Source organism: Macaca fascicularis, chromosome 4 (genome assembly GCF_037993035.2).
Source record: "Macaca fascicularis isolate 582-1 chromosome 4, T2T-MFA8v1.1".
Classification (NCBI taxonomy): Eukaryota; Metazoa; Chordata; class Mammalia; order Primates; family Cercopithecidae; genus Macaca; species Macaca fascicularis.
The window spans coordinates 145,030,913-145,052,866 of NC_088378.1; the positions used below are offsets into that span (position 1 = coordinate 145,030,913).

Consider the following 21,954-nt stretch of genomic DNA (forward strand, 5'->3'; position numbering starts at 1 on the left):
GAAAAACAATGGCCCCAAAGACAGGGCTCATCTCCGTCTATCTCCATGCTCCTCTAATCTAGCAATCTTTCACTCTCTAATTAGTTCTCTAATGCCATTAGGTAGATTTTTTTTTTAAAGCATTATTCCCAGCTTTTCCACTTCTCCTCAGTGGAAGAGTTGGTTCATAGTACCTTGTCTGCTATTATCAGAATCAGAATTCTGGTCATATGTTTTTGCAGGGTAGATGTAATTAGAAAAGTGATTTCAACTCCAATTCCTATGAATTATTTTGACATTCTAACTTAAGGAAACATTTACATTTAACTTACTTGATTAAAAGTTCTTTAAAAAAAAGAATACATTATAAGCAATTCTTCCTGAGAAACTATCGATTTTGAAAAAATTCTCTAATTTTAGACCAGATAATTTCAGGATGTCCTTCAGCATTTTAAGCCTAAATCCTTTAAAAAAATCCAAGTGAGGGCCGGGTGCAGTGGCTCATGCCTGTAATCCCAGTCTGCAATTGCCTGTAATCACCTTGGGAGGCCAAGGTGGGAGGACAGCTTGAACTCAGGAGTCCAAGACCAGTCTGGGCAACATGGTAAAGCCCCATCTCTACAAAAAATACAAAAATTAGCCAGCATGGCGGTGTGCGCCTGTTGTCCTATTCGGAAGGCTGAGGCTGGAGGATGACTTGAGTTGGGAGGTCAAGGCTGCAGTGAGCTGAGATCGCACCACTGCACTACAGCCTAGGTGAGAGAGACCTTGTCTTAAAATAAATAAATAAATAAAAATCCAGTTGAGAAAAATACTGCTTTCTTAAACTCTTGGTCTTTAGCAGTGTCTGGGGTGAAGAGAAAAGGGGATTGCCTGTAATTAAAACTTTCACCGGTACTGACAGGTGTGGCTGGGGAATGCTTCTGGACTGAGGGGCAGAAGCTGTCTCAAGAATGCCTCTTCCTTTTTTTAAAATGCCAAACTTTGTGTGAGGTACTAACAGATATCCCAGACTTAACACGTTCAATAAAAATAAAAAACAAATACAAAAAATCCCTGCTCCAACTGCATTCTCCCATCACTGTTAAAGTAACTCCATTCTTTCATTCTTTCAGTTGCTCAGTGCCAAAACATTAAGAGTCTAAATAAAAATGAGTCAAAAGAAAATAATTTTGAGACAGGGTCTTGCTCTGTCACCCAGGCTGGAGTACAGCCACCAGATCATGGCTTGCTGCAGCCTTGACCTCCCTGGGCTCAGGTGATCCTCCCCTCAGCCTTGTGAGGAGCTGGGACTATAGGTGCATGCCTCCACACCTAATTTGTTGTTGTTGTTGTTGTTCTTTGTAGAGACGGGGTTTTACCATGTTGCCCAGGCTGGTCTTGAACTCCGGAGCTCGAGCTATCTGCCTGCCTCAGCCTTCGAAGGTGATGAGATCACAGGCATGAGCTACCAAGCTGGGCCTTAAGAGACATTCTTGCCTCTTCTCGTTCTCTGTAGCTCTATGTCTAATCCATCAACAAAATCTTCTTGGCACTGCCTTCAATGCTTATCTAGAATCTGATCACATATCACCACCTCTGCTACCTTTATCTAAGCCATTCTCATTTCCTTGCTGGATTAGCTTTAATTCATTAATGCAAATAAAAACTAAAGAAAGCCTAAATAGCTCCTAACTGTTTTTGCAGCTCTCACCCTGGCCCCATATAGTCTATTATAAGTTTTGACTTTTTAAAAACTGACATGTCATATCTTTCCTTACAATCCTATAATAACTTTCAATTCACTTGGGATAAAATTCAAAAGTCCATAAATTGGCTTACAAGTCTATTTCTTTTCTTTTTCTTTCTTTCTTTTTTTTTTTCAGGCAGAGTTTCACTCTGTCACCCAGGCTAGTGTGCAATGGCATTATCTCGTCTCACTGCAACCTCCACCTCCTGGTTCTACCTCCTGATTCTCTTGCCTCAGCCTCCTGAGTAGCTGGGACTACAGACGTGCACCACCATGCCTGACTTATTTTTGTATTTTTAGTAGAGACAGGATTTCACCACGTTGGCCAGGCTGATCTCGAACTCCTGACCTCCAGTGATCTGTTCACCTCGGCCTCCCAAAGTGCTGGGATTATAGGTGTGAGCCACCATGCCCAGCCTGCTTACAAGTCTATTTCTACAGGCCCTCTCCCCTGTCTCTCTGACCTCATTTCCTACTACTGTCTCACTGGCCTTGCTGTTTCTCCAATGTCAGCACCTTTGCAATGGCTGTACTCCCTGAGATGATGTTCTTAGGTAAAAAGGAAAAATATTTTATTTTCTCTTTGCTCATAGCATAGTCTGATATGTGCCTTCTTAGGTTACACTGTAGTTTAAGTAGTATAATCAGTTTGCATCACCAGACCCTGAAAAGTCAGGCATTATTTCTGAGGTTGAGGTTTTCTCATTCTTATGTTGGAGATTCATCTCACTCCAGGCTGCTAGCAGATGAGAATATGCCTGCCTGGTTTAGTTGTCAGTTGCTCTCAGAAATTCATGCAGAAAAGGGGCTATCATGATCAGGCTAAGCTGCCAGACAGGTCTCTTAGTTCACAAAGAACAGAAACCATTACTTGCTAGTGATATTGACACTGTGCATACTTGTGACCCAGCAATTTGACTCCTGGGTATGTTCTCCAGAAAAACACTCCCAAAAGTGTTCAGAACAAGACTGTTTATTATAAAGAGTTGTTTAAAATAACCTTCATTAGAGGAACGAATCAATGACTAAGCATTGCACAGCAGTTAAGGGGGTGAACTAGACTTTCATATATTGACATGAATAAACCTCAAAAAGCAGAATGGCATAAAATGAGACATATTAACACAGGACCAGTTTTGTAAATCAAATATTTAAGGATGGGAGAAACACGACTGGGATGAAAGTAAAGGAGAAAAAGTGTGTAAGAATGAAAGCAAGGCCTCACACAGACCAATGATTATGATGCGCCACGAAGTGAGTTCATAATCAGTCCACACTGAGTACCCGAAGTTATTCATTGATCAGGTCTGGGAAGAGGGTAGAATCCTATGGCAAACATAATTAGTGGCCCCTCTGTAGGCTGGAATGAGACCAACCCATAAACAGAACCCTTGGAGTAGTCATTCAACAAGCATGTTTTGAGGGCCTTTTCTGTATCAGTCATTATTCTGTATATTAGAGACACAAAGATGAACAAGGCAGTAAGGTCTGTTGTTCATCATACTGCAGGTTCACACAGTCTATGCACATTTCTACGCCTTTTTTTTAAACAAAGGAATAGGAAATTTTGGGAAATGATTTGCCAAAACACACATCTTTATTTGCAGCATTTCTGAGACTAACATCATAAAAAATAAAAGGGAGTAAGTCTGGAAGAAGTGATACACTTATTGGGTCCCAGGAATAAATGTCAAAATCATTCTTAGAAAAATTTTAGTGAGCATTATGAATTCCAAACAAACAACAATATAGTCAATAATGTTTGGATTATCCAGGTTATAGTTACGTGATTAGTTATAAAGACTTACCCTCTACTCTCTACCTCTACTACAGAAAATAAAAAGTTAATAGTATCAAAGACAGTTAAATATCCATAGAGACTGGTCACAGATTAATTCCTCAACTCTGCCCATGAAGTGACATGCCAATCTTCTTCTAATAACAATTGTCTTTAATTCCATAAAATAATGTCAAAGTGATAATATGCATTTGGTCTATTTTTTTTTTACTGTCACCACTTCTATTTAATGGTCTTTTCCTTAATCATGACAGATGATGTTGAAAAATTACTATCTCTCTACCACATATTTGATTATTGAGGTCCATTTTTGTTGTGTATCCTTTGTTGCTTAGTAAAGGATGAGTTCATCAAAATGTTTTCTTACATTTGTCCAAGTCACAAAGCTTCCATCTAGTGTGGACTCTGATGCTGGATAAGATCTGAACTTTGACTGAAGGTTTTCCCACATAATTTACAAAGAGCTTTTCCCTCTATGGGAATCTTGATGCCCTTTAAGCAATGAGCTAACACTGTTAGCTTCCCTATGGTCATATGCATACAGTTTTGTTCCAGTGTGGATTTTCTGATGTATACGATTGAGCTTTTTTACATTTTTACATTTATAAATTTTCACTTCAGCATGGGCATTCTGATGATTGAAAAGTGCTAGCTTCCAAATAAAGGCCTTCCCTCATACACTACATTCATAACGGTGCTGCTCTCCAGTGTGGATTCTCTGGTGGGTGACCAGAGCTGAACCACAATGAACCTTTTACTATCTTCTTCAGACCAATAGGGTTTTTCTGCAGTGCAGATTCTCTGATGTTTAATAAGGCTGTCACAGCACTTTGAGGCTTTGCTACACCCACGAATATAGATAAGGCTCTTGTCCAAAATGAATTTACTTATGTTCAATAATACTGAGCTCACACAGAAGGCCTTCCACACTGAAGATATCCATAAGAGCTCTCTGATGTCTGACAAGACACTGACAAGATCCAGTGTCTTAAGATTTTGCCACATTCTTTACTCTCATGCAAACCCTCTCCAGGATGGCTTCTCTGTTGTTTCATGGAACTTGGGTTTACACTGAAGGTCTTTCCATGTTGAAGATAAACATAGGGCTTTCCTCCAGTTTGGACATGCTGGTGTTCAAGTCAGGGCTGCTGGTGTATTAAGGCTTTTTTAAATAGGGAGGGATATTTTCAGAAAAATGACTTTCCCACTAACTTTACATTGAGAGCCTGCTTGTTTTATTACAGTTGCTGAGGTTGAAAATCATGCGCAAACTGAAAGGAGGGTTTCCCACTCTCAGAGCATTGGCAGGACTGAATTTCAGAGCAAATTCTCCCAGGTGTCTCAGGTTCCTTTATCAGTGATACTCTCCTTAGCTTTAGGCAATGTCTGTTGTGCTTCTTCAAAGGGGATCTCCCCTCACTTGGGAAAACTATTCAGAAGCCCATGAACTTCTTCAGTGTTGGGTCCCTAATAAATGTTTCTATTTAGTCCCCTGGGCATCACTCTGTGTTGGACTTCCTCTGGAAAAGTCTTGCTTTGAAACAGACTCCTGTTTAAGGCCAGGAGTCACCATCTGAAAGAACAGGTTGATTATGCAATTAGCACCTTTTTCCTGGAGACAGAAAGGGGAATTCTAATGTAACATATATGAGTAGCCTACAGAGAGAACCTACCTAAAACACACTCTTTATATATGAAGGCTCTAAGTAAGGATATGTTTGCTTTTTCATTGATTTCTGCTCTTATCTTTAGTACTTTCTGCCTTCAGCTTTCTTTGGGTTTATTTTCCTGTTCTGAAACAGGAGGTCTCAATAAATGGTAGACAGTAGTAGTAGTAGTAGTAGTATCGTTAAAGCAAAACAGGAGAAGTAAAATAGAAGTAAGAGGATTGGGGAGATTCAATACTGATACAAGATCTACTATGAAGATAATAACATAGAAAGCAGAGGATGAAAGAGGTCATCATATCAACATCAATAAAGTATTTTACTATGTACTTGGAGAAAGGATAAGAAATTCAAAGCTGACGGGGTATCAGAGAATATCTGGTCTGTTTACCTCATTTTTAAGGATACAGAAATTGAGGCCCAGGTATGGGGCATGAGCCTAGGTAATACGGTTACTCAGAGGTAATGACTGGATGAGACCAAGGGCTCCTGAATCTCAATCTCACTTTTATTAGAGTTTTTACTAGCACACCTCATGACTCTTTAAAGCCCAACATGGTACATAGACATAAACCTTCAGATTAAAACTCTCATAATACAGCACTGTGGTTAAGAGAAAAGATTGTGAAGTCAGACTTCTGGTTTCAATTCCTGGCTCTACCGTTTCCTAATGGACAGGTTATTCAATGTCTCTGTTCTTCAACTTCTTCAGCTGTAAAATGGGAATACAGAAGTATCTGTCTCATAGCATTGTTATTCATTGAGAAAAAAAAAATATATATATAGGCATTCAGGAAAAGCCCTGGTATAGAAAGCATACCATAAATATTGGCTATCAGGGTAGATACGCTATCTCAATAATAGATTATTGTTATTACACACTGAATTCTTTGTAAGGATTATTTTCCCCACCCCACAGATACTAGGCTTGGTAATTTGAGTTGTTTTAGCTAATGAAGTGGAAGTGACATATGCTCCTCCAGAGTAGCTAATTTAAATCCATCACATAGTCCTACAACTGTTTTTTCTATTGCTGTAAGAGCAGCACATTCAAGGTAGGACTGCTCCTCTAGCCTGGATCCTAGAACAGAGAGAATGTATTGCACAGCTGCAACTGACCCATAACTGATATGCAGTAAGAATAAACCTTTGTTACTGCAAGCCACTGAGATTTGGGAGGTTGTTGGTTACATGACAAAAAGCTAATTGATCCTAATTAGCCCAAGATGACTTGTACAATCTCAAGCCATACCAAGGGCTGCAAAGAATCCATAAAGAATAATAATAATCCCTGCAGTCAAAAAACTCACAATCAAAGGAGCAGGACAAGAGAGACACATACAAAGTAAAATAGGGCTGGGTGCGGTGGTTCACGTCTGTAATCCTAGCACTTTGGCAGACCATGGCAGGTGGATTAGCTGAGCTCAGGAGTTTGAGACCAGCCCGGGCAACATGGTGAAACTCCATCTCTACTGAAACTACAAAAATGAGCCGGGCAAGGTGGCGTATGCCTATAGTCCCAGCTACTGAGGAGGCTGAGGCATGAGAATCGCTTGAAACTGGGAATTGGAAGTTGCCTTGAGTTGACATTGTGCCACTGCATCCCAGGCTAAGCAACAGAGTGAGAAACTGGCTCAAAACAAAAAAACAAACAAAGCAAAAGAGAAGATGAATGTTCTAAGAAAGAAACAATGTGCTATGGGAGGTGAAAGAAGGGGAAGATTGGAAGTAGTTACAGAAATGCAAATATGTTTGTTTAGAAATCAGACATCAATAGAGCTCAACCTAAAATGTTTTAATGAACTGTGCAACTTGTTCTAAACATCTTCCAGGTTGAAGCTTTCCTACTTTTTGATAAAGAAGTTTGGAATCCCAACTAAGCACCCAAACTGTGATGCAGAAGATTCAGAGTTTTTTCATGAGGAACAAATTGTCTTTACTTAGAAATTCGTCTACTACTCATGCTCATGCTGAAGTGGGTTGGCTTTATAGCTGGGCAAGAATAAAATTCAGCTATCTATTCACACATCCATCTCCTAAACCATCACAAAAAGAATCTGAGGTAGCTATAAAGAATATGTGATCACAGATACTTGTCACAGAATTCAATCATGAATCTTAAGCCAATACTTGCTTAATGTATGTGAAATCTGAGAGACACTACTTGATAATCATTTAACTTTCCATCCATTTAGATTCTTGAAGTCGAACCCTTTTGATTATCAAAATCAAGATTATATAAAGCAAATCCCTGAACATACTCTTAGCATCATGTAGAAATGCTTCACTAAGTTAGAAATTTCATGGGAGAATGAACTAAAACTATATTCAATAGCTTGGATCCATCTCACAATGTCAAAAGAAACAAGTCAGCCACAAAGGAGTTACGTGGTATACACAAAGTTCAAAAACAGGCATAATTCATCATGGTGTTACAAGGAATCATGGGGATAAAGGCTTTTGGAAGGCTGAAAATATTATTTCTTGACCTGGGTGTGGGCTACACAAGTGTGTTCACTTAGTTTAAGTGATAAAATTGTATGCTTATGATTTGTATATTGTAGGTGTGTTGTAATTTAATAGAAGTTAACACAAGATTTTGTGGGATTGTTTTAGGGTTCACTATGACCCATTTTTTCTTTTTAAAACTATAGTTGAAGACAATATCTATTATTTAATATATTTTACACAGGGATTCAAGCAATATGTTTATTTGAATTTAGTTCCAGGAAAAAGTTCATCTCTGCAGTCAAAGAGAGTTGCTTTCTTTTGTTAGGCAAATAAAAAACAATATAAAACAACCTATTTTCCCTTTTGCTAATTGCCAGAAAACTTCAACTTCAGTGCTCAAGTGCATTAATCTATTATTTCTGAGAAGAGAAAAATTTATCATCTGCAGTAGGTTGAGTGGTGGCCCCCAAAAAGTTATGTCTATGTCCTAACCCCTGGAATCTGTGAATGTGACCTTATTTGAAAAAAGGGTCTTGGCAGATAATTACTAAGTTTATGATCTCAAGAAAAGATCAGCCTGGAATATCCAGGTGGGCCCTAAATCCAGTGACAAGGATCCCTGTATGAGATAGGAAAGGAGAAGACAGAGAGTAGACAAAAGCTGTGTGAATACAAAGGCTGAGATTTGAGTGATGTGGCTACAAGCCTAGGATTCCTAGAATCTGGAAGAGGCCAGGAAGTACCCTAGAGCTTTCAGATGGAGTGCAGCCCTGCCAACAACTTAATTTGGACTTTTGGCCTCCAGAGCAGTGTGAAAATAAATTTCTGTTGTTTCATGCCACCAAGTTTGTGGTAATCTACTATGGCAACCCTATGAAAATAATACCATCTGAAAAGTTCAAACAAGGGGACACTCTGCCTTCGTTTTAGCTCTTATCAACAAGTTTCCTTTTGGGGCATAACTAGTGCCCCGTTTTGGGGGTAATTTTTGTTTAAAATGCTACCCAAATATAGTGGTGAAGTGCTGTCTAGTGTTCCTAAGTGCAACAAGACTGTTATGTGCCTTACAGAGAAAATAGGTGTGTTAGATAAGCTTCATTCATGCATGAGTGATAGTGCTATTGGCTATAAATACAATGTTAATGATTCAACAATTCAGTACATCCAGAAAAAGGAAGAGAAAATTTGGTCGTCTGTACATGAGGTCACTAGGGAAAGTGCTAAAAAGCCACAGCTACAGTGTGGGATGAAGCTAAGAAAAAGCCAGGCATGGTGGCGCATGCCTGTAATCCCAGCTACTCAGGAGGTTGAGGCAGGAGAATCACTTGAACCAGGGAGGCGGAGGTTGCGGTGAGCCAATATTGCGCCATTGCACTCTAGCCTGGGCAACAAGAGTGAAACTCCATCTCAAAAAAAAAGAAAAAAAAATTGAGAATTCATGAGATGACAACTAATTAAAGAAAAAAACCAAGAACATGTGACACCCATCTTAGTTAGTGCTGGCTGTCTCCCATACTGTGGAAAATGTTAAAAGTGTGTGTGTGGAAAATGTTAAAGTTTCAGGCAAGACAGGTTCTAAAGATTAGAAGGCTATGGAATATTTTTTAAACACCTGTGTAGTATTATACAGAAAAGGGTTATGTGGAAGAGCTGCTTTCCTTATTTATTTTTATTTTTTATTTTTAGAGAGACAGGGTCTTGTTATGTTGCCTAGGGTGGTCTCAAACTTCTGGGCTTGTGATCCTCCTGCCCTGTCCTCCCAATGTGCTAGAATTACAGGTGTAAGCCACCTACCTGCTCAGCCAAGGAAGAGCTGCTTTCAAACCCTGATGGGACTGGTTTATTTCACAAGCATGTTGGCGAACAAATGTTTACAATGCAAATGATATATGGATTGATGAAAATATTATGAGTACAGGCTCACAGGAATTTAACCCCCCATTAACTCTAGGAACAACAGTTCAGTACTCATTAATTCAGTGTTTGTGGTAACATTATAGGACCCAACTAACGGCAAGTAATGTGAACTGACTGTATATAGTCGTTCCTCGGTATCTGTTGGGGACTGGTTCCAGGACACCTCAGCATGCACAAGTCCCTTATATAAAATAACATGGTATTTACATATAACTACACACATCCTCCTATATACTTTTAAATCATCTCAAGGTTACTGATCATACCTAATTTAATGAAAATGCTATGTAAATAGTTGCTATACTATATTTTTAAAATGTTCTATTATTTTAGAAATCAGCTACCAGTGGAGCTCAACCTAAAATATTTTAATGAACTGTGCAACCACCAAGTAAGACTTGTTCTAAAGTCTTGTTTTTGTGCAGGTTAAACAGAGTCAAAAAAATGTGAAACCCTTCTCAGCTAGTGCTGGTTAGCTCGCATACAGGTAGTGTGAAAAATGTTAAATTTTTAGGCAAGGCAGGTTGTGAAGATCAGGATCAAGATAACTATTTATTTATTTAATTATTATTATTTCTGACTACTGACAATACACGGTTGAATCCATGGATGTGGAACCTGTGGACGGGAAGAGCCAATTTCTGAGGGTAACAAATGGGAAAATGATTTTGTTTGAGTCTAAGAGGTTGGCAGTCTTCTATTTCTCTTCTGCTGAGTGTATCCAAAGAAGTGAATGGTTAGCAAAGGCTTGGAATATCCAAGTTTCAAAAATGTTGGAGGTATGAGAGAAGGGTAATCTCAAGATGAGTCACTGGAGAAAGGAATCTACAGGTGAGGTCACAGCAGGCCTTCCAGACAACGATGCCAACTATTACCACTTCTTTTTATCATGGTAGTAGAGGTCATACTAATGTAATAAGGGGGAAAAAAAGTATAAAAATTTGAAAGGAAGAAATACAACTGTCATTATTTGCAAATGGTATATGTAAAGACCAAAAATATCTATATGTTGTTAGAATGCTGGCTACAAAGTCAATATATAAAAATCAATGCTAAGTCTCTGTAAACAGAAAGTAAATTTTAAAAAATGACACTACTAACAATTACATGGAAGCAATGTCAAATGTCTAGAGATAAATCTAATACAGATCATTAAGACCAACACAGAAAACCATAAAATATTATTGGGAAAAATTAAGACCCTAAAGAAATGGAATGCTATACCATGTTCATGAATTAGAAAATTCATGCAAGAATGTTGATTCTCCCCATTAATCTATAGATTCAATACACTCTCAATCAAAATCCCAATAATTTTTTAGAAGGGAGTGGGTCAAATTTGACAGCTGATTCTAAAATTTATATGTAAATGCAAAGAACCAGGAACAGCCAAGACACTTATGAAGCAGGAGAAGAAGGTGGTGTTAAGAACTAAGCTGATGCAGAAAGAACTGAGCTGTCAGGTGTTGTGGTGGTCAGTTAAAACATGCCAAAACGATAAGGTATCAGTCAAGCCTTCGATCAGCAGTAGCATTAGCAAGAGGCTCAGCAGGAAAAAGTGCTGGCTCCTGCAGTGTTACATTCTTACCCATGGAACAGAGTCAAGCAAGCGTCAAAAGAATCAGCCAAGTATGGGGATCATCTCACTACTAAGACAAACCTGAATAAAAGGCTCCATCCATTTTATGGGCTTAAGGGCTGGTAGGAGAAAGAGTGAAAATTGCTAGGACTGGAAAAGTACTAAATACTGAAAGTGAAGACAAGTGGCATCAAGGTTCCTGATCCCAGTAAAAAGGTCTCAGAATTGTTTAGAGGAGGCCACCAATAAACAGACCTCCAAATAGAGGTGCTTGGTATGCAGATATGCCTAACAGCATGGCTGGGCTGGGGGTCTGGGTCCTTGACTGCAACTTTCTTCAGAGACTGCAATGCATTGGCTGTGCCCCAAGTCTGGCATGGGAAGCGTAGCTTTCCTTCATGAGGTGTACGGACTTTGTAACTGCCTATGGTTGGGCCTGAAAAATGACACATAAAATTTGGCACGGAGTCTGACTCTTCAAGTAGGATGATTTGCTCCACTGGATACCAGAACAATGTAAAGCTACAATAATTAGGAAAATCTCATATTGATGCAGGGAGAGCCAAATAAAGCAATGGAACGTAACAGAGAAACTAGAAACAGATCCATGCATTTTTGGAAAATTAATTAATGACAAATTGGCACTGTAGAACAGTGGGAAATAACAGGCATTCCCATAAGTGATGAAGGATGAAAAGAATATCCATATGGGAAAAGAATGAAATTAGACTTTACCTCACTCAGGCAGAAAAATAAATTTCAAATGGATTACAGATACAAATGAGAAAGCAAATTAGAAAACTTTTTAGAATGGTCGAGATTATCTTCTTGATCTTAAGGGAGAGAAAGAATTATACAAAAGACACAAGACACACACGAAAGAAAAAGACTGATAAATTTGACTATATTAAAATTAAAAACTTATCTTCATCAAAAGACACCATTAAGAGAATAAAAGGTAAGCTATAAAGATGGAGATAATATTTGCATCCTCTATGAAAAGAGCTCATATCCAGAATATGTAAATAATTCCTATAAACATGTAAAAAAATTGAACAGAACTTTCCAAAAGAATACCAGACAGTAATAAGTAAGCAAGGAAGCTAACCTACTCTTAGTCCAAGAGATGTCACCTCATCTTTCAAGGTTACTAGCTGCATGACAATAAAAAGTGGCCTGAGTAAGAGCTGCTATGCCCTTGCAATGTTGGCACACCCAACAAGACATGTAGGAGTGCAAGGCCCAAGGAGGATGGTCTCTCCCAAAAATGGTACACTGAGTTACAACATAAAATGGGTTTTTTACTGCACAAAATGTTTGAAGAAACACTGGTCTAAAGAATATGCTTCACACTTCTTAGCAGAACAAAGAATGTCATGGTCTGGTCATAATATACTACTTTCATATGCATATTCTATGATCCTTGAAATATAATCAAGGTCCATGAAAACTTCCTTCTTTACCCCCAGATGCATTGTGCTTTTTCACATGCTATTCTCACTGTACCTTCCCTCATTCCTCTTTATCATATGGCTCAAGAACTCATTTTTTTTCCTCCAAACTTTCGTCCTCCTCCAAAGCCTTTCCAATTGTTTTCGTGAGTCATTGTTAAACTTTCTTCAGTGCAAAGTACTCTACAAATCCAGTGGCTTTATCACAGTATTCGTTGTTTTCTATCTACTCTCTTCTCCCTGTCACCAAATAGCCTGCGAGTCCCCTGAGATTAGGGTGCTTTTTTTCACTTATTTTTGTATTCCTAGCACCTGGCACAAGACCCAACCTAAAACAAATAATCACTAGTACCTTACTTTGAGCTCAAAAGGAATAACCACAGTACACATATCCTGACTGCTTAATGGTTAAATTCTTCAACAAAATAAATTTATTTTCAGAAATAGCTCCTCCTTCAAAGTCTTCAGAATACCACTCACTGCTTAATATTTATAGTTGTGCTGGTTTGGAGTGGGATATGGCATCACATTCAGTGCTGATTCCAAAAGGGTGTCCTCCACCCAGATGACTGTCTGTAAACTTCCATTCTAGAAACAAACCAAGATAGCTGGGGTTAGAAAGATAAACATTAAAAACATTGAAGATAACAGCACAGAAATGGGGTGACAGGTCAAACAAAGGAAAACCTAGTCTCCTTCAATTGTCAAAGACAGGAAGAAGCAGGGCAAAAGAATTCACACATGAAGTCAGCAATGCAAAGAGAACTTCTTGAAGCCCTTCACTTCTGCTATAAGTACAGTATGTGTTTTAACTTCTCTAATGTGCCCAATTCCCTGAGTAAGGTCCATTTCCTCAATGTGAGCTCCAGAACCATGATCTTCTTTGCCTTCAATCCCCATATCCAGGCCTTGGGCAGGGCTGTAGGCACTACTCCAATACCAGAGGCTTCATCATGTGCTTTTCCACATGCATCTCTGACCTTAGTGCCTTCTGGTCACAAGTTGGCTCAGAGCTTCATGAGGTCCAGTGTGTTTTACAGCTGACTTGCCTGAAGTGCTGATTAGGATAATTCATGGAAACTGTGCATCCCTTTGCAACACAGAGCCTCTTTCTGAGAAGTGAACAACATTTCACCTTCCCAGAGAGCGTTCTCTATAATCTCTTCCAAATGTGAACCACTAAAGCTATTTGTAATTTCTATCAATTTGGCATATTCATCTTGAACCTCACATTAATTAAATTTCAGGAATAAAAAATTTCAGGACTATTACTCATGAGGGAGAAATCACTGTTAAAATAGAAAAACAGCCTAACCCGGTGGCTTATGCCTGTAATTCCAGCACTTAGGTAGGGTAAGGCGGGAGGATCGCTTGAGCAGGGGAAGTGGAGACCAACCTGGGTAACATAGTAAGACCTTGTCTCTCCAAAAAATAAGAAATTAGCAGGCATGGTGGTGCAAACCTGTAGAACCAGCTATTTGGGAGGCTGAGATGGGAGGATCACTTGAGCCCAGGAAGCTGAAGCGGCAGTGAGGTGGGATCACACTACTGTACTCCAGCCTGGATGATACAGCAAGATCCTGCTTCAAAAGGGAAAAAAAAAAAAAAAAAAAAAAAAAGGAAAGAAAAATAGTAACAAAGTAATTTTAAAGTCCAGATTTCTCTCCTGAGTTTCACATGTGCAAATACAGGCTTTGGAGATTAGGGTTAGGAAGTGAGATCACGGTCTGGTGGACAGCTCTAGTGCGATTCCCATAGACAAAGCAAAAACATTTTCAAAATCAAACTCACCTCTCAAATCTGAGTATTCTTGGTTGACATTAGGTATCAAGCTTCACATAGTCATCCTAAAACCAACACCAACCTCGAAAAATTCCCCAAATGTCCCATTATTATACCTCTGAGCCTTTGCATATACGACACCACACACAGCAGTGAGCTATGATCAGCTATGAGCAAGGGTCAGAAGTCAGAAATACTTAAATCTCCTCGGGAAGTTTTTGTCTTTGTTTTGTTTGCGTTGGTTGAGGAACCTCAGTCAAACTCAAAAGCTTATTGAGTCAGTAAGTCAAAAAAGGTTTAAGGCTTTTTGACTATGCAAGAATCTCCCTGAAAAATTATCTGTTGGGTTTCCTACCTAAAAAGATGCTCTACCTTCTGCCAAGAAGTCACAAACACATCTAATCATCCTAAGAGCACAGTGGTACATCAAAGGCAAAGAAAGATAAATGGGTTGGTATTTTCCAGATTCAACTAAGGATATGTCCTTCCTCTCTCACCAATTGCTTCCAATGTCAAAATCTAATGTTTTATCTATAACACCAACAGCAACAAAACAACAACAAAAGGCTTGCTCATAAGAGGAAAATGTTTGAATTGCTAGTTTGCTCTAAGCCAACATAAACTACATTATATACTATATGGTTTTTAAATGGCTTTACCTTATGAGTTGCAAAATTACATTCTCAGAAGTAGATGTGATTTTAGAGCCTTAGAAACAATGCTGATGGAGTTACTTTTCAGTGATTTCTCACTTCAGTATTTCAAGGATGAAGTGTCAATTAAGGGATTAACTTTAACCATACTCTTCTTTCGATGGTATCTTCTGATGTAACAAAAGCCCTTTGGAATATATTTGCCACATAAATCACTGATGACACTTTCCTTTGGCATGTATTTTCTGGTGTTTAGTAAGATTAGAACTCCCACGGAAAGCTTTCCCACACTCTTCACACTCATATGGTTTCTCTCCAGTATGGATTCTCTGGTGATGAATAAGGGTTGAGATCTGGCTGAACGCTTTTCCACACTCTCCACACTCATAGGGCTTTTCTCCAGAGTGAATCCTCTGGTGATTAATAAGTGCTGAGTTCACATAGAAGGTCTTCCCACATTCCTTACACTCATACGGCTTTTCTCCTGTATGGATTCTCTGATGCTTGATGAGGGCTGAGCTCACACTGAAAGCTTTTCCACACTCATCACACTCATAAGGTTTCTCACCAGTATGGATTCTCTGGTGTTTGATAAGGTCTGAGCTCACACTAAATGCTTTGCCACACTCATTACATTCATAGGGTTTCTCTCCATTGTGGATTCTCTGATGTATAATCAGGTGTGCCCTTACACTGAAGGCTTTCTTACACTCATTACAAGTATAAGGTTTCTCACCAGTGTGGATTCTTTCATGCACAGTAAGGGTTGAGCGCACGCTAAAGGCTTTTCCACAGTGATCACACTCATAGGGTTTCTCTCCAGTGTGGATTCTCTGATGTCGAACAAGGCCTGAGCTCTGGGCAAACTTCTTTCCACAATCATTGCATTTATACCGTCTTTCTTCCATGCGCCTACCCTCATGCCTTTCTAACTGGTCCTCATACTGAGAGACTTTTTCATACTCAGGAGTCTGTAAAGTATCCCCATTATATATGCTAGGGACCTTCTGGTGTGGGTCCATCCTTAGAAAAACCTTCCCTTCAGCCCTTCAGAGTTGACACCTTGTTCACACCTCTGGCCTTGAATCCTAAAATAATAAAGAGACCTTTGAAATGTGCTTTATTCCTGTTGCGAAAGCAATATAATATGATATAGACTAGAGCTCTCAAACACGTTCAGTAATCCCAGGACACGCCAATCATATGGCACTCACATAAAATGTTTTCATTCAGCCTGTATCATGTCTCAGTAACATCAAAGAACTGCTGGAATGAATATCTGACTCAAACGGCTATTTAAATATATCTTCATGGCACATGCCTATCATCTCAGCTACTTGGGAAGCAAAGGCAGAAGGATCACTTGAGTCTGGGAGATTGAGGCTGCAGTGTGCTGTGATCACGCCACTACACTCCAACCTGGGCAACAGAGCAAGACCCTGTCTCAAAAAATATATATGCATAAATAAAATATCCTCTATAAAGGCATCTAAAACATACACATACAATCTGGAATATAAATAAATATAAAAATAATATATAGTTCCTACTTTTAAAGGCGAATCATATTTAATTAAATTGGAAAACAAGACAGAAACTCAAGAGATTTGCAGATAGAGCAGATGAAGGAGTATGGGAATAGAAATGGCAATAGAAACAAATTCAACTGATAAGAAGTTTGGAAAAATGACAATAACACCATTAACAGGTATGTTTTACCACCCACAGGAGTCCATACTACTTGAGATGGAAGAGAGACATGGGGACGAAAAAAGCTCTGTTCATTGCTATGCCACTACTAATTCTGCAGCTGTTGTTGCTATGATAAACAGTATCTCAGCAACAGGGATGCTTTGTCTCTGCTGGAATTGTGACAGAATAAACCCTTCACCTCTCCAAAGAAAATGGATGGCTGCTACTTTCTTGGGAACAAACCTAATTTTGTGTCCAAACTTGATAAAATTTTTGCTTCCAACTCAAATTACACTAATTACCCCTCTCTGCTTTTTTCCACCTTACAAATTGTTTTATGTCTCGACAGTTATAAGTTAACAGTATGCACCCTTGATATGATGAGAATGGCACTTCAACTTTGTGGCCTTCCTCCCCAGAATGTATAACCTCAGTATAATAATGACAAAAACAGTTAAATCCCAATTGAATGATATTCTACAAAACAAACAAACAACAACATTACCAACAAAAACCAACACAAAGCAGAACTGAGGATCCAGACCAACAGAAAATAAGGTCTCCATACCTGCACCCCACTCTCGCAAATTTAGCCCTGTCAGAAAAGCAAGTCGGAGTCACTCCTCTAATTAGGAGTTTTAAGAGCCTCAGAGACAGCCAAGGACAGGACTCAAGACATCAGCCTGCCCCAGCCATCCTCTCTCCCAGGGTTTCTGAGGGTCTACTCTGCCAGTGCAGAAGGGCCAGGCAGGAGATGGGGTAGTGAAGGGAAAGAAATATAAGAGGGAGGATGATGGAGAGGGAGGAAAAGGGAGGAAAGAGAAAAGAGGAGGAGTGTGAGAAAGTGGGTGGAAGAGGGGAGGGGTGGGGAAGGATGGAGGGAAAAGGCAGGCCTGAGGCGACCTGGCACAGTACATAGTTTCTCCCATCCTCCGAGGGTGTCCACCCCAGGGCATAAGCAAAACCCTAGAAGAAAGTCAAGAGGGAACTCACCTGAAAAACTGCGATTAGACTATCTGACCAAGCGACTGAGGACAGCTGTTGGCCTAGAAAGCTTGACTTTCACTTCCACAGATTGTGCGCCTGGGCATCTGGTCATCTACTCTAGGATCCTGGAGGCTTCCCTCTCAGTGGTTTGTGAGCTGGCCAGAATGGACCGTGTGAAGAAAGGATCGCTTACTCCAAGAAGGCATTTTATGCTTTTTATCTCATTTAATCCTACAGGGCAGACATTCAAGTCCTTCTCGCATATATATAAAAACTGAGAAGCAAATAAATTTTCCGAGGTCAGGCACCTGTTAAAACAGCCAAGATGAAATTTCAATCTAGGGCTTGCTTCCCAGATTAAGCCACTTTATGGCTCCTCAGGGGTTAGTACTCAGAGAGTAATCTCCAAATTAATTTGTAAATTCAACACTATTTCCATGAAAATATCAACTTTTTAGAAGACTTTAATGTTCACCTAGAAGACTAAACATGCAGGACTACCTGGGGAAACTGAGAAAGAAGGGTACTTATCCTAAAGAACTTACATATTACAAAGCCTTAATACTTAAAGTGTGTAGTACTCATGAAAATGGTACAGAAGGCTCAGAAATAGGCACATACATTTAGCATACAATAAAGGTAGCAAATAAGTTAAAAAAAAAAAAGTGAACTCTTCAAATGCATGGTGAGAACTGGATAACCATCTGGAAAGATGGTAAATTAGATTTCTACCTTACTCTATAAACCAGGATATATTCCAAACAAACCAGTTTTAAATGTTATAAATGAAACCATAAAAGTACCAGAGGAAAACATGAGGTGAGTCCTTTATAACCTCAGAATAGAAAGGCCTTCCTCCTGGCCGGGCACAGTTGCTCACGCCTGTAATCCCAGAACTTTGGGAGGCCAAGGTGGGTGGATCACAAGGTCAGGAGTTTGAGACCAGCCTGACCAACAGGGTGAAACCCCGTCTCAACTAAAAATACAAAAATTAGCCGGGCGTGGTGGTGCATGCCTGTAATCCCAGCTACTCAGGAGGCTGAGGCAGGAGAATTGCTTGAACCCGGGAAGCGGAGGTTGCAGTGAGCAGAGATCGCACCACTGCACTCCAGCCTGGGTGACAGAGCGAGACTCCATCTCAAAAAAGAAACGCCCCCCTCTATGAGACGATATCCAGAGGTCATTAATGAAAAGATTGATAAACTTGACCCACATAGAATAAAAACTCCTGTGAGGTAAAACAAACAAACAAAAGCACTTTAAGTAAAGTCAAAGACAAAAAAATGGAAATACAGTTACAATTTCTATTTCTGAAAACTGGCAGCCAAAATGAAGCTCCTGAACGATAAAAAAAAAACGTGGAAATGGCAGATCTGAGCTGTATTCTCTCCTGCTCCAGTCTCACTCTGAACTTAATCAGACTCTGCTAAGCATTCACAACTCACTTATCCTGATCCTATCCTATAGCAGTTGTTTTAAAGTCTCCTCAGGTCCCTTACTTCCAGAATCCCCAGAAGACCACAAAACGCCAAGTTTAGCACAACTCTTCTGTAGAGGGAAGAGTCTGTCATTGACACCTCAGTGGCATATTCCTGGATGGCACTAGAGAATATCTTATTCTCCCTCTGCTTCCAGAGCTGGCATTTCTTGCCTACTTCCTGACTGTATCCAAGAGCTGGGACCAGAAAAAAAATAAACACATGAGTTTATGAAAGAATCGCTGTAGAAATGAATAAATCAGCAGAACAAGCTAATCCCAGGGAGGTAAGGAGAGTAAGAAATAATTACAACAAATACCTGGATAGCACTTCCTATGTAGCAGGTACTGTTCATGTAATCCTCATAACAACTCTAGACAGGTACTTCTACTATCCCCATTGACAGATGGCATATAGGCACAGAAAGATAAAATGACTTGGACAAAATCACAGTTAGTCTGGCTTCTGACTTACGTGCTTAAAAAGTAGGGGAAAAAAGGGAAGAATCCCTAAGGGACCAAAAGTTTTAAGATAACTTGATAGTATCTCTCCCCACCTGCTCTCTGGATTCACTCAATTCCTTGAAATCATCCAGCTTAGCCACTTCCCCAAGGAAAATCCTCCCTCCCTCCCCTGGTCAGTACTGCTCCCTCTCCCAGACCTGGTGTTCCTCAGATAGGATGATCAGGAACTGGCCTCAGCCACTGTCAACTGGACTGCTGGAGCCAGCTTACAGAATGCTGGCCTGTGGAGTTTTCTCATTAACAGAATCCTTGGAACCAGCGAAACCAACTCCTCTAAAGATGCAGTCAAGCGTCTTTTCCTGTAATTGAAGAGTCTTCAAGAACACTTCTGTAAAAGAAAAATTATTTTACTCAAAGAAAAAGCAAAGATTGCCATAGGTGTTACACTACTAAGGGTTTTGGGGGGAAAGAAGTGCAATGCTAAATAAGGAGCTATTTTGCAAAGGGCTCTCAGATCACATGCTGGGGCAGCAGGTCTGCAGTGGGAATCTTTCCCATTGCCTTTGAGCACTGGTTGGGATAGTGGAAGGGCTCATGAGAGAACAGCATTAAGGCTGCTGTAAGGTGGTCCTGGCGTGGATGGAGGTGACTGTTAAAGGGAAGGGTAGCCATTTACTGCCAAGCTGAAGTACAGAGAGAACGAATTCTGCATTCAAAATGAAATGTCACGGGGACAATTAAGTGGTAGAACAAGCCTCTCCTGAATTTAGAGCACCGAACACTTATTTCCAATTCTTTGCAATTTCCCCCTTTTGTTTGAAAAAGCTGAAGATCTGGTGGGCAGTGATACCAATTGGTACCAGAAGCACACTTGTAGTTGGTACTCAATGAAGTTCTGAAGACGGCAGTAAAGACCAGGGTTGTAACTGAAAGGGAAGTATCCCAACTCTGGGCCCCTGCAGCACTAAATCTCGAGGAAAAACCCTTTCCTGGAAGACTGCATTTGCATACAATCCCCACTGTCCCAGGAGGGGTTGCCTCTCCTGGGGTTCCTGCTCACATTCCACCCAGGCAGGCGCGGAGAGAGGAGGTCTGAGGGGTTGCAGCTGTGCAACACCCACCCAAGCGGCACCCAGATGCATACCAGCCTTTCTCTGCCTGTGCGCAGCAGCCAGCTCCGAGGCCTCGCCGCAGGGAGGAAGTCCCTCTCAGCACTTCCGGGGCGTGCCCCGGAAATCTCTGGGCGGGGCCTGGCTGCGCCCGAGTTTGCCAGAGAGGGGTTGAAACCTCAACCTGTCCAGGCTGTGGTACGGGCGGGGTCTAGACCGGGAGCGATTTGCTCTGGACCGTCGGCAATGCTATGACTTCCTACCTCACCTCTCCCGAAGGTTGTTTTTGCTTCCTGAGTTTTATCCAGGGCACGACCACCCGTGTATGTTGGAATTTAAAGATAGTACAGCTGGTGAAATATCTCGTGTGGGCCCTACAGGATCCCTTAAACCGACAAACGGGGCCACAGAAATCTGGTCTTATTAGTGATCTGAAAGCCAACCACTATATCCTGTGTGCTTTCTCAAAGATTAGAGACAAGAACCAAGAGCAATCTTTTCAAAACATGACTGCGATACTGCAAAATTTCTCCGGCTATTCAATTATTTATGAAAGAATTTAACTCAAAACACTGTAGTCAGTAAATATACTGGCTTGAATATAAAGCTGATAAAAGGAGTAATTCGTAAAACAAAACATTAGAGGTGGAGGCACAAAGTTTGAATCCATCTTATGGCAGAGCATGAATTAAGAATATACAAGGGTCACATCTGAGAGCATAACTAGGGGAGAATGGGCAAAGCCCCAGGAAACCTAACCAAGTGGCCTCTTTGAGCCTCCATTTACAGAATAATGGATTGGAACACTAAACTTAGCATTCTAGACTATGAATATTTAAATATGACAGAACAAGCAGTTATTTCTTTGGTGTATTACACATTTAAACTGATTTTCTAACTTGGGTTGAACTTTTGAGACCTCTTTCGCCCAGTGGCATAATCACAGCTCACTGCAAGGGCTCAAGGGATCCTCCCACCATATTCTTTTGAGCAGCTGGGACTACAGACGCATCCCACTACACCTGATTAATTTTTTTATTTTTTAAGTTTTTTTTTAGAGACAGTCTTGCTGTTGCTCAGGCTGCTCTTGAACTCCTGGCCTTAAGCAATCCTTCTGTCTTGGCCTACCAAAGTGCTGGGATTACAAGCATGAGCCACTGCACCCAGGGGTTGAACCTTTCTAAACCTGCTGGGTTTAGTACCACTGAACGGCAAAAG

General features: G+C 40.3%; 1 protein-coding gene across 39 annotated transcripts; it reads right to left on the minus strand.

Annotated features, from left to right (window-relative positions):
• Window positions 1-3,283: 3,283 nt before the first annotated feature.
• On the minus strand, window positions 3,284-20,837 carry LOC102127888 (uncharacterized). 39 transcript variants are annotated; one of them, XM_074038664.1, is made up of 8 exons: window positions 20,772-20,837; window positions 19,825-20,015; window positions 17,692-17,993; window positions 15,013-16,094; window positions 14,034-14,151; window positions 13,052-13,159; window positions 5,180-5,299; window positions 3,284-5,079 (listed from the first exon to the last, which is right to left on the minus strand). In XM_074038664.1, exon 4 carries the CDS (start codon window positions 16,026-16,028, stop codon window positions 15,219-15,221), a length of 810 nt encoding a protein of 269 aa, XP_073894765.1. In that variant the 5' UTR covers window positions 16,029-16,094; window positions 17,692-17,993; window positions 19,825-20,015; window positions 20,772-20,837; the 3' UTR covers window positions 3,284-5,079; window positions 5,180-5,299; window positions 13,052-13,159; window positions 14,034-14,151; window positions 15,013-15,218. The 39 variants fall into 39 exon arrangements, 22 of the variants coding, with proteins under 22 accessions (XP_073894765.1, XP_073894761.1, XP_073894757.1 ...); XM_074038660.1 differs by having other exon boundaries at window positions 14,034-14,154; XM_074038656.1 differs by lacking the exon at window positions 5,180-5,299 and adding an exon at window positions 16,221-16,445.
• Between the last annotated feature and the right edge of the window lie 1,117 nt (window positions 20,838-21,954).

Excerpts from the sequence above, each read along its gene's own strand:
- LOC102127888 (XM_074038671.1), bottom strand. The coding sequence starts at position 16,028 with ATGGACCCACACCAGAAGGTCCCTAGCATATATAATGGGGATACTTTA.